Source organism: Caretta caretta, chromosome 10, assembly GCF_965140235.1.
Source record: "Caretta caretta isolate rCarCar2 chromosome 10, rCarCar1.hap1, whole genome shotgun sequence".
In the NCBI taxonomy this organism is placed as follows: domain Eukaryota; kingdom Metazoa; phylum Chordata; order Testudines; family Cheloniidae; genus Caretta; species Caretta caretta.
The window spans coordinates 23,192,508-23,205,860 of record NC_134215.1 but is presented as its reverse complement, the minus strand read 5'-3'; the positions used below and the strand labels follow the sequence as shown (position 1 = coordinate 23,205,860).

General features: G+C 42.9%; 1 protein-coding gene across 2 annotated transcripts in view; it reads right to left on the bottom strand.

The window, feature by feature from the left end:
* Window positions 1-13,006, bottom strand: part of LOC125643552 (uncharacterized) — a 151,787-nt gene extending 138,781 nt beyond the window's left edge. For both annotated transcript variants that reach the window (XM_075132769.1, XM_048866354.2), the window contains exons 1-4: window positions 12,828-13,006; window positions 7,309-7,359; window positions 2,848-3,008; window positions 119-189 (exon numbers count right to left, since the gene is read on the bottom strand). In XM_075132769.1, the coding sequence (XP_074988870.1) occupies window positions 119-189; window positions 2,848-3,008; window positions 7,309-7,359; window positions 12,828-12,927 (383 nt within the window). In that variant the 5' untranslated portion in view covers window positions 12,928-13,006. The remainder of the gene's footprint in view (window positions 1-118; window positions 190-2,847; window positions 3,009-7,308; window positions 7,360-12,827) is intronic.
* Window positions 13,007-13,353: the final 347 nt, after the last annotated feature.

Below are 13,353 nucleotides of genomic sequence, written 5' to 3'. Positions count from 1 at the left end.
CAATGCTTGCTCGACAGCTAAAAAGTAAATGAAAGAGGAAACACAGAGAATGGTAATATGATGCTGCTAAAGAAAGTTTCTAAAGAAAGGAACTGAGCCAGATCAGAAGCCATGTTACCTTAAACTGTCCATTTCCTTCAGAGACTCCTCTCTGGATGTCAGGGTCGTCTTAATCTGTACATCTTGCAACTAGGAGGGAAAATAACCGTGTGGCAAACACCACTGTCAACAGGAACTTGTGGACTTTAATTCACACAAGAACAATGAAATACAAAATAGAACACAAAGCACTGGCCCAATTCTCCAGCCCTTATTCAGGTAAGTCAACGCTACTCACACACAAGCAGATTCGCTGAACCCAGGTGGACAACTCACAAGTCAGATTAATTCCCCAAACTGCTTGCTTGATATTTACCCCCATGAATAAGGGTTGCAGATCAGGCCTTACAGGGCATGTCTAACCTGCATCTGGGAGCAAGCCTCCCAGCCTGGGTGAGACTAATGTATGCATGATACATTTTGATTTCAGACAGAAAGGGAAAAGCTAGAGCTTGGCTACACGCAATGCCTTGAACAAAATACTTGATAAATACACCATGAACTGAATCAGGGACCTCCAGAGCTAACAGCACAAGCTGCAGCTTCAGCTAAAGCTTTGCAGTTGGGGATCTAACAGGCTCGTATCCTGTTTGGATCAGATACAGAAGGGGAACAGTAACACCCAGCGGGTTAAACGCTACCTATTGTCTGAGACTTCTTTGGTGCAATATTACACTTCCCCCATTGTTTTTACTTTTACAGTAAAATGTGTTAGGCTGCATTTCCCATGCTTGGGGGATTTGTGTGTCTTCTACAGCAGTTGCAAGCAGATGCTATGGGTAGGCCAGTGAGAAAACGGTGTGTGAAGCTATTGTAACTCACGATCACCTTACAGTGTATGCCATGGCACAGAGTACACAGCAGATAGAAGTATCAGTAAGTCAACCAGTTACCACCAAAAACAATTATAAGTCTAATTCTGAGCACTCACATTCTGGGCACCTTCCCAGTTAGGGTGGGGCATTGACCAGATCAGGCACGGGTATAGACACCTCTAGAGCCCTTGCTCAGAGGAAGAAGAATCCAGACTCTCCTCTCCCAAGCACCCTGTGGCCCAAGTTAGTGTGGGGGGAGTGAGTGTGGTGGCCACATATCTTCCCACTTATCTGGCTGGTTCAGGGGTTGCAGGGAGACACTACTGGCTCCTGGCCTGCTGGGTATTATGCAAGCACCCAGCCTTTAGCCTACCCTCATTGGCTCAAGGGGGGGAAGAGGTATGCTTGGGTTGGTTGCTGGACTTCCTAGGTGTCTGGGGATTTGGCCGGTTTCTGTTTGGGGTCAGGAAGGAATTGACCCACATGGCAGAACTGGCAGTCCACATGGTGACTTGTTTATCTAGCAGCCTCTCAGCACCCAAGAGGCTGAACCAGAGTCACTGTTTATTTTGGTTTTAATGTTTGTTGCAGATTCTAAAAGAGCGGCCGGTGCAGATAGTTTTGGCAGGAAATGCCAACTTATAAGCGGGCCTGAATCAAGAGAGCACTGGAAGACACTGGGCCTCGTTCTTGGTGTTGCAGGGTGGTGGTGTAGGCTTGAGCATCTCAGGCAGCTCAAAGACCCCTCCTCTGGACCCTTATCCATCAAGTGAGGTAGGCAGGGGATCATGGCAGCTCCAGCCACTCCCCTTTATTCAGTCGGCATGGATGGGGTAGAAGTAGCTTCCCCTTATTCTCTTGAAGTCTGCTTGGGTACGGCCCTGGACCAGTTCCTGCTGGTAATTTTGTAGGGAGCTGCTCAATCCCCATGTCTTTTGTTAGATATGTTAATAAAGTTGCAGTCTCCACTTGAAGCACATTTTTGTGCCTTCTTCCAATGTCTGGGTCAGTGAAAGCACAGATATGCCATAAAAGCACTTTATATTATTCCAGTCACACACCCCTGAATACAGAATCTTCCCCCAAATCATGCCCACAAGGACCTAGGTGCTCAGATAACTGTGTGACTGTGTAAAACAAGAATATTGAGAAGATATTATCTGAGCAAGGGCATGTGCACAGGGGTCATGAATAAACCAGACGTCATATACACATCAAAGCATGGGCCTTCCCCTGACCTAAAGGCTCACCCTAGAGTCTCTGTGGGTCTTTGTGCCCAGAATCTATGAATTAACCTCTGTGAGTCTAAAAGGAAGCCAGAATTGGTACCAGCAATTAATTTCTCCATGCTCCCCCTGCTGGGCATCAATGCATAATGTCCAGCCAGAATTTGGCCTGGATAAAGCATCCAATCTGAGTCCTTGGGCTGCTGCTCCATTTAAGTCAGTGACAATTTACCGATTGAGTTCAATGGGAGCATTATGTGACCCAGTGAATTTTATACTGTGCTAGCCCTGCCTTATTCCCAACCGATCCCAAACCTTTCAGAAGTTCTCTCTCAAAGAAAGAACCAGGGATATTTTTAACTTGTTGATACAGATCTGAAAGTGATTAAAAATCACCTTAGTTTCTTTCAAGGGCATCGACTTCATGTCCTCTTTCACTTCTCATGGCACAACAGTAAAGCAGCAGTTTTACTCAGGGAAGGGAATGATTTATGTAACTTAGCTTCAGATTAAGTGGTAAAGAACTTTAAAGGCTGTGATGCATCCAAGCAATTCTGCAACTCTAATTATTAGTCCTAGGGATTTGTTTACTTGCAGGTAAACCAAATATTTTGAATGGAGCAGTCACCCTATGGAGGGGTATTATCCTGTGTTAATTAATTGCAGTCAGTCATGGAGGCACTTGTTGAACTCATGACAATACTCACTTTTAAGACCATATGGCACTTTCCTAGGGCTTCAATAATCACTGTGCTTTCCAGAGACATACCACTCCTTTTGTAGATGCTTCCCTGCAGAAATGTATTGGTGGCTGTTGAATACCTATAGCTATATCTGGATCCTCTGGGGAAATTCAGCCCACTGTGTTCTAGGAAACAAACAAACAAACCAAAAACCTGTGTGCGCACTTCTATATTTTATCAGTAAATCAAGAGACTGTTGGTAGATTTAGGCCATTTAGGCACCTAAGCAAGTGGCCAGATTATCAGAAGAACTCTGCTTCCAATTAGGCTCATAATGTACGTGGCCAGATTTTCAGTAGTATGAAGCCCCCAGGAGCTCCTGCATGGAGGGCACAGAGAAGAGGAGTGCCCTCCTTCCCACGGCACACTCATACAGGGCCCAGCCACAATGTGGCCCATAACACTGAAGGCCCTGTAGTGTTAAGAGTCTACCCTACCACAAGCAGGGTGGGGCAGGAGTGTTGTGACACAGCAGTCTTCCCACCACCCAAGCTGGATATTTTGATGACAGCAACATGAGACAACCAAGACTTTACAATTCTCCAGGTACATTTCACACATGTAAAAACTTCCCATCTGTCAGGGTAGTTAAGCACTGGAACAAATGACCTAGGGAGGTTGGGGACACTCCATCACTGGAGATTTTTAAAAGCAGGTTAGACAAACACCTGCCAGCGATGGTCTAGTTATGACTTAATCCTGGCTTGAGTGCAGGGGGCTGGACTAGATGACCAGTTGAGGTCTCTTGGGGCTGGTCTACACTAATGCTCCCGCCAACTTACCTTCCACCTCTCGGGGTGGTGGCATACAGACGTCATCGATGGGAGAATGTTCTGCCATCAACTTAGCTTGTCTACACCAGACCTGCTAAATCAACACTGCTGCATCGATCGCACCAGTGCCGTTTTAGCCGGAAGTATAGATAAGCCCTCACAGTCCTACACTTTTATGATTCTATGTGCTGTTAACTGCACATCTGTTATCAGATGGATGATTTCTATGCCCCGGTCTACACTACTAACTCATGTTGGTATAACTGCATTGCTCAAGGGTGTGGAAAATCCACACCCGAGTGACACAGTTATACTGACCGATCTCCCATGTACATAGCGCTATGTCGCCAGGAGGGCTTGTCCTATTGACACAGCTACCACCTCTCAGGGCTTGTCTATACTTACAGCCCTGCAGCTGTGTAGGTGGACCAGTGCAGCTGCTCCACTGTCGCACTTAGTGAAGATGCCACCTATGCTGACAGGAGAGCTTCCACCGGCTGAGCGACATAATTACACTGACATAAATGTGTAGTGTAGACCCGGGCGTGGGGAGATGGAGTATCCACACTGACGGGAGAAGCTCTGCCATCAGCATACGTAGTGTCGACACTAAGTGCTACAGCAGCACAGCTGCAGCGCAGTAAGTGTAGACAAGCCCTACGTCAGAAGTGCCACTTTGAAATACCATCCTGGAAGGTTTGGGCTGAGGAAAGGAGGAGGAAAGGGAAGGCAGGAGTTCTGTTTGGATTAGGGACACTTGATCAGTTTGGTCCTTTCTATCTTCCACTTGTGGGGATGAAGCTTCTATAAGTTTGTTGAAAGGAAAGGAGCCTGATTTCCTCCTACTGACACAACTGTTGACTGGGGTAACTCTGCTGCTATCAATGAGTGACATTGGTGTAGGAAACAAGTTGGAAATCGTTCCCCAGATCTCCATTGTCCACTTTGGGGTTATACTGTAGTGTAAGAGTCCAGAGGCAAGGCAGAAAAACAACAATTCCGTTTATTCGAGACAAATTCAGCTTCATGAACAAGCCAGAAGGAAAGAGAATCCCTGTTCTGTCTAGTCCCAGGGGAAAACCCACCTCTACCCAATCTCCCCAGCAAGTTTTCAGGTTCCAGACACTACAGCCAACACTTTGCCAGACCAAGTTTGCACTGGCTGATCCTAGCTCGAAGCAATGACATGGATGTCAACAGCTACAGCCTTTCACTTCTATCACATGAACTGCACGAGTGATGTGCTGTTCGGCAAAACATACTGCGTGTGTCCCTTGAAGGGGGACAGCATAGAAAGTGTATTTGGAGGTTAGATTTGACCCATAGGGCAAAACGGTGATACAACTTCAGGCTTTTGAAATTTCAGGCATTCCACATTCACTGGAATTCTTTACTGGCCAAAAAAAAAATCACACAGATTTAGTTCTTTTGCATGTAGCTCAAAAGGGTACATCCCAAGCTCAGGGTAATGTCATACCAGCAGATACAGTCCAATCTTTGTTTTATAATAGTTTGAACCTGACTGTATCCTGCACTGAGCTATTGACTGTATTCTTTTGAGTGGAACCAGCCTTGGAAAATAAATCATGCTTTGAAATATATGCTGTTAGATGTCTTCCTGTCGTGGTGTTCGGTACATCTCTCCCCTAAAAGGGCCCTGGATACTATTAATTAGATGCTGTAAACATGATGGAACCTCTATTTTGCTAAGGATTTCAAGATTTCAAAAGGTAGCCTATTCCCAAATCAGAAACAAAACCAAACATTTCAAAATTTTCTGAACAAAAATTTGGTTTCGGTCAATGAAAACATTTAATTTTGTCAAAATTGAAAGGATTCATTTCATTTTCTATTTTTTAAAATGCTATAATACAAATTTTTTTAAAAATAAAACAAAAAGCCATTTAAAAATGAAAAATCTAACCATTTCGTTTCAACACTGTCAGAATTTTTTCCACCGGTTTTTCCTCTGAACAAAATTTTGGCAAAATCCACATGATTTTACAGGGCATTTTGATTTCAACAGAACTGTATTTTAATAGATTTACAACTGATATGCGAGTTATTTATTAGATAGAATGCTACCCTCCCTTTCAGAAAACGAGAATAGCAGGCAAACACTGAAAAAAGCAAACAGCAAAAGAAGGTAACAGGGCCGGGGTGCTGGAACAATTTGTATAATGGGGATGCTGAGATCCATTGAATCAAACTGTAAATCCTGTATCTGAGGGAAACTACTTCAAGTGAGGAGGGTGCAGCAGCTCTCCCAGCACCCCTTGTTAAAGCACCTATGGGCCTTTTTAGTGACTATGCAAGGATTAATATGTTTGCTCTATCCTGGAAACATGGAATGTTGCTGCTTTCAAAATGTCTTCATCTAAAGTCTTTTACAGTTACTTGATTAATTATTCAATTTAAATGATCAAGGAGTTTTGATGTAAACTGTGATCTGATTGCATGACGTGGCTTTCAGTCCATGTAATTATCTCGCACTGAATTATAATCAGAGTAATATTGCTTCTTTCACTACAATCCCCTACAAGAAAGGTCATTTAAAACAGCCACTTAATAGTAATGAACTGGCTAGTGCATATGTCCCGTGCTGCCCTTTACTGAAAAAAAGTCAGAAATGCTAATGTGTGCCATAGACTCTATATTGCTACTGTCAAAGAAGATTCTCCTTTAGTTCAGATGATAGTAAGCTGTGCTTTAAGGGCCGGAGGATCAGAGTAACCATTCCACCAGCATGAGTTCTGGTGGCCAAGGCATGCCACAGTGACACTTATAATGACAGTGGTAAAATCCCTGAAAGATCACAAATTTGTAGCATTATTTAGCTTTGGAACTACTGTAAAGTAGAAGCAGGAGAGTTTGATTAAAACGTTCTCTCTTGCATCAGGTTAAGAGGGGGCTGCCTGGGAAAGATGGCCACAACATTTGTCATGCTTACTCTTCATTAGCTCCACCTGCATGCTCACTGGGGAATTGAAAGCCCTTTAAAAAAAAAACAGGTTTTTGTTAGGAATTATGGGGTTGGATTCGAGCTGAGCAATGATGGCTGAGCAAAAAGACACTGAGCCACACTGGCTGTTCAGGACAGCATATAGGGGGACCTGGGATCGGAGTGCTCTCTGATTCTCCAGTTGTTGTTCTCAGTGCACACTCAAGCACCTGCTGCCAAGGTGAGCAGGAAGCTTTGGTTACTGATGCATGCACACAAGCTAGCTGACCAAGCCTTGAGTCTGTGAAGGACTCCCAGGAGCAATAGTCAGGCTCTGTGGATGGAGTGCTAGGTCTTTCTCCTACCTTGCTACTGTGCAGGTAACGCTGGGATGTGGAAAAAGAGACTCAGGACAGGGCAGGATTTTGTGTTGCATATTTTGGAGCACACTGTAGGCTAGTTTTAACTTTTGTGTGATCTGAGTCCATAGAATGTTAATTTAGAGCAACCCAGTGCAACAGAAGACACAGCCATGCTAGGCAGTTTCCTCCAGGAATATAAATTAGCTCAACAGCAGTAAATCCTAGCTCAGCTATCACTGTCATCCTTCCAATAAAGCAATGCCCACTGAAAAGTCCAGCACGTTACAAACTGCAAAGTCGTGCGTTGTGACTATAAATCTGCTCTGAATACTAGCTTGGCCTTACTCACCAGCACACTCAGTCACACAGGCAGGTTCCGGGCCTAAATTCTCCTGAGATCCTGCAACAACAAATCAGAAATAATTGTAGAAATGCACTAAGAAAAAACCCATGTGCAGCTTCAGTGACTGATACCATAACTGTTCATTTACAATAACACTGAGATTAAAGCAGCAACATACATTGCAAAGTCCTCTAATAGTAATTACTGAAAAGACTTTATTGGGGAAACACCATATACAGCAAGGGACTTGTTATCACACAGTCGTTTTGCAACAATGATTTTGCATTCTTCTCTGGCAAAGGATAAAAGCTCCAACATTTGAACATCATCTCTTTTCTAAATTGGGTAGAAGCCAACATTTTTCACAATATAAAATATTCTTGCAACCCTCAGATCAGAAGCCTTAATGTGTGAGTGACAGTGAAATGGGCCACATAATGGAGTCAGAAGTTCATTCCATGACTGTTTAGTTCAGGCCAGGACTCTGTTGTGAGACCCACTGGCACGGGTTCTGCCTAATTATGCTGGCAGCTGGAGAACCAGAGGGACAGTCTGTGTCTGGCTGGCAGTTTCAAGTGAAGAACCACTGTTGTACGCATTACAACCGAGTCTTGTCTCCTCTGTACCACCAGCATTATTACAGGCCTGAGCAGCAAAGTGGAGATCTGTGCACAGTATTAAGAGCTAGGGTTTAGGTGCTGCTGCTTATAGAGATAGGAGTCAAAGTTCTGATGAGGGCTTGAAGTTCATTCAGGGGAGTTCAGCCACAGAGTGGTGGTTTTGGTCCACTTCTGTTGATGTTAAACCATCGGTAACTACGTGCACATTAACACTCATGATTTCCCTTTCTTCCTTCTTCTGCTCTAAAGAGGATAAACACTTTCTGAAAACACAAGCAAATAAATGCAATGACTAACAAGTTTCCTATTTCTCTCCCATAAGCTGAGAAAAATCCCGTCTTCCACTAGAACTTTTCCAGCATATTTTGACTATCTTGGTTTTTAGTGCTTAAGAGACTAATTGCTCTGGTTAGATGGGTATAAGCAAAGTGCAAGATTCCCCTTTAAAGTTCTGCCATGCCTCATTCTAACCATATCTAAATAAGTGCCTTCTATCCACAACCTGGAAATGTCTTGGGGTTTATATTTTTATTTTCTAGATTCCACAGTCACCATTAATATTTTCAAGGCACGCATTAGACATGCTGCAGCCATTAGGAAAGAACAAATGACTTCACGGTCAGCCATAAAAAATCCCTCCCCAGAACTCTCAGATCAGGTTTTGTTTTTTAATCTTCTTGACAAACCAAGTATACTTTAGCCTTCTGAATAAAAGGCTCATGGAAGGCTGCTGAGACCCAAAATTGTTCTCCAGCTAAGTTGTCCAAGGTCTGACAAAAATCACATAAAATAGCACTGGACAAGACCTAATAAGCAAAAGGACAAACAAGACATTGTAGGCCAAGTACATCTCTCCTGTCACCCGTGGTGGAGCTGACTGTTGAATAGAAAAGAGATTCTTTTCAAGCTAAATGGTGCCTTGTCATTCTTTTCTATTGGCGGTAATCAGCACAGCATCAGTAAATAGTGCTAACCAACCAGGATTTTTATTTATTTATTTTATTTTTAAAGAAGACTTTTCTAACCATCTAAAGTAAAAAAAACCCCTGCGCCCTCTCATGTCTACTCCTTTGCTATAAAGGTGGCTGACACCAAATTTTCTGATAACTTCAAAGTCAGAGGGGTACCAGCATAGCGCACACATAGATAAACAAAACCAAGTAGAGGAGAGATTTGAGAGTATTAAATTACTCTTTATACCCCAGGAGAGGAAACAAACACCACAAACATAAAATAAGAGGCGGGAATAAGAGATAGATTTACCAGAGCAACCTCAGAAATGGTACTCACTGTCTCTTTAAAGCCTTCATATTATTCTTTCATCTAACCTAGCTCTGTAGTTGCCGGGGGGGGGGGGCAGGGGGGAGGTATGGGATTTTGAAGGGAAGTGTTCTACAATATGAAAAATTTTGAGAACCACCAAGTTATTCTAGAGCAAAATTACACTAATGTTCTGAGTGTAGCTACCTTTAAATAGAACACATAGCTATGTCATCTTACCCTCATCTTCTGATGCTCTTTGTCCTTTTTGCTTATTACCATCAGCCATTATATGTAAGCTGTTCAGGGCAGGCCTCATGGGTGAAATCCTCAGTGGGAGTTTAGCCATTGCGTTCAATGGGGCTAGGATTTCAGCCCATGTCTTCCTACATGTCTGTACCATACCGAGCATATTTTGGATACTACTGTAGTGTAAATACATAACAATCCCTTGGTAGATTTGCTCAGGTGGGTATGAAAATGTAATTACGTTTCTTACCAACAGAGGAAAGGAAAGACCTATAGTTAAGGGCCTAATTCTGCCATTCTAGGCACTCAGTGAAGGATTCTGCTGCCATATTGCTGAGAATCCAGTCTAAGTAGAAATGGGGTGTCTAACCCAAGGAAGAATCACACTGTATTTTATCCCCCAAACTCCCTCCCCAAGTGCAGATTTTTAAATGAATCAATTGCTTTTCAGGTCATTATCTGCTTAGCAGGAGAGTTTCATTGCCAGTGGTTACACAAGACAGAATGCAAGTGTCATTTGAAGCATGTGCAGCAGCAGGTTTCCACACCAGAGCTGTTCTTTTCCCAACGCCGGCATGCTGAGGAGCAAACACCAAACATCGCATCACAAGGCCTTTTTGTTGTTTCATCAGTCCCTAAACACTAGAGAATCTATTCTCCTTCCTGATTTTCATTCAGGCTTCCTGGAGAGGGCAGTGACTCTCTAGAGACGTGAGGGCAAATGCATTGAAATGAATGGAGTTATGCCAGAGTTACGCAGGCATAAATGAGAGAGCAGTTTGGCCCATTATATAAAGATACTCGGTCTGTTTTTTAATCTCAATGCACATACAGCGTCTGTTAAAACTAATGGCATAGCTCACGATCATGTTTAGGCTTTGAAATGATCTTCCAAGGGAAGTGGCAGAATCCCCAGCACTTGATCTGCTTCAAACACAATGAGACAAAGCGCTAGCTCAAGAACCATTAAGTGACAGGACAGAGTCAGATTTTCATCGTCTAGGAGGCATGCACATGTGTGCAAATTGCCTGCACAATTTCTGCAATTGCATGCACAGACATTGGGACTGGGCATTCAAATAGCCAGTTAGGCTCCGTCATAGAAAAATCAGGTGAGCAAAAAGGTCAATAGATTTTTATTGTTGTTTGTCCATCCCATGGGCACTTATATGAATATACTGTAGTTCTGAAGATCTAACCCAATAGACCTTTTCCACTGCTATAATAAGTGGGAGTTAACTAGATATACTGTGATGAGAATAGCCCTTTTAAGGATACTTCTAAGACACAACCCCCATCCAAGACCTGATCCTACATTCCTTGCGCACACCAAACTTCCTTGGAATTCACTGGGAACACACAGTGTTGGACGGAGTCCCAGGTGTTCTATTAACAAAAACTTGGTCACACTGATACAGTAAAAACAGCCAAAATCAGATGAGTGATGCAGATTCACTACTGTTTATGGCACTTGCACATGCCTGGACAGAAATGAAGGTGAATTTGCTGCTTTTATAATAAAACATTTACTATTAAACCTCTTTAAAAACCACCCCATGTTAGCTTGCTATAATCTATAAAAAGCTTGGTTTAAGATAATTCTCTTCAGTATTAAGAACAGCAGCAGTATTTATGCCTCTTCCACAAGTTCTACGCTAATGAAACATGCCCTCCAGTTATAATCGAGGTCCTCTGGGGCCCTTAGGTCAATTATTCCTACAGGAGACAAGAGTTAACAATACCTCTCTCTTTACTTACCATTGCTGCGCTTTTGTATATTTCATATGTCCCATCTGCCTTAAGGAAATCCTTTGGCAAACTAGCCCATTTAAAAACCCCATTCAGATTATTTGATTGAAACCACATTTTCTCTTCTCTTCCTATAGACTTTAAGACTGGGGGGGAGAGGGGGGAGGAATTCACTGTTTTTGCAACAAAAATAAGTGAGCAGCTTTTCCCTTTGGTATCTATTCTTGTATCATTCTTGAAGCAGAGTGAGAGCTTAATTCTCAGAAGAGTAAAATTACATTTCTGTCAAAATACATTTACCACTTATTTATTTTTCTTCCCCTACAAGATTCTGTTACATCTTTGCAGAAACTGAACTCGTTTATGGAAGTACAAACTTGAACTAAAGGAGCAAAATGCAAGTGAGTTGGTTATTGTTGTTCTAAATAAACTTTATCTCAGTTCAATCAGTAAGTAGAAAGCAAAAAGATTCCTAGAATGATGATTGTCTGTCTAACTGACCATATCTGGTAATGTCATTCTAGGACAACAAAATCTTGCTACATTTATAGACCTGTATAAATAAACCTCAAAATTCCAACTGCACTGCATTTGGAAAGCAATATAACTATTCTGATTCATTCTCTCACAATCCCGTTAGAAATTTAAAATACACAAAAAGAAAAATTGCAGCCGTACAAATCTAAATAACCAAGTTTGGGTCTAGAAATTCTTTGGAAAATGTAAATGGTTTCTTCTTTCTTGAAAAAGTTGGCTGGAAGCGTAGAAAGATACATTATCAAGTTAATGGCCTTTAAAGAAAATAAATCAGCAATTTCCTTTGCAAGAGCATTGAAATAAATGCAACACCCAAAAATCACACACAGTTCAGCTTAATCATGGAGGGCTAGATTTTCAAGAATGTTCGGCACTCGCAGTTAGGACCAGATTTTCAAAAGAGCTCTCAGCACCTAAATCATACAGCCAGATTCTCAAAAGTGCTCGGCCCCCAGCTAAGCAAATGGAGCTGAGGAGTGCTGACCCCTTTGGAAAATCTGGCCACTTAGTTTAGATCCCTGACTGGGAGCTGGTCAATGCAGAGTCCTGTGAATATTTTATTTTATTGTTTTTAATTGGTTATCCTGTTTGTTTTTGATTTAGGAAACCGCATGTGTCTGGATCTATTTTCAGCCAAAAAAATGGACAATATTGTTACAGTTTCCCTCATTTTCAGCTAGTTTAAGGACCTTTCATTTTCAAAATATTGTAATAACCATCATTTTTAAACATCAAACTAATGCAGCCTTTTACAAACTCCAATCATTCTGTAATGAGTGCATGTATCCACTACAGCAGTTCTATCGTTTTCCTGGGCTTCCCCAACTAATGCTGAAGGAAGATACAGTAATACTGTGCTCTTTAACATGCAGGATACCCTCCCACCTGCAAAAGCACCACCCAGGCAGGCCAGCAATACAGAACTGATGTACAGAAAGCCAAGACAAAGTTACTACAAGAAAGTATTCCTACAAGAGCTGCACGTCCCAACATAATTTACACTCTCCCAGATGCTTTGCAAGTGAGATCACTGCTGTGCAGAAACATTGTGCATTGGCGAGCGAGCAAGCTGCGATTTGAGCAGAGGAAACAACATTTTCTTCTACTTACTCCTAGGCACTCCTGCGACAACCACGCAGAATAAAAGGACTGAACGCAGCCCCATGACCATCCAGAGTGCCTCCTTAGCCCAGCAATAACAAACCCACATCGGTCCTCCTCTCAGAGGCAGCTCTGAGCCAGGCAGTGAAAGGAAACTTTCTTCACAAAGCAGGACCTGACTATTTCAACTCCCCTCTTCCAGCCGGAGGAGGGGCTGACGGGGGAGCGGGTGGTGGTGTGTGTATGGATGTGGGGGGGGGGGGGGGGAAAGAGTTAGGGAGGGGGAACATCTCAGCCACTAAGAGTTCTTTGATAACATTTTAGACCCACGGCTCCCACCCAACAAGGACCATTTCTAACCTATCGGAAAAGAGTCACCCCGGAGGAAACTGGAGTGTTCGGCATCTAAAAAGTTCAGACAGCCTGAACAATCCTGGGCAGTGATCGCCCTGCAGGTGATACATTCCTGCTGCAGTAATTACAGCCACGTGGGGGAATGGGGGAATGCTTTGGGGCCGAAAGGAAGATGTTTCCA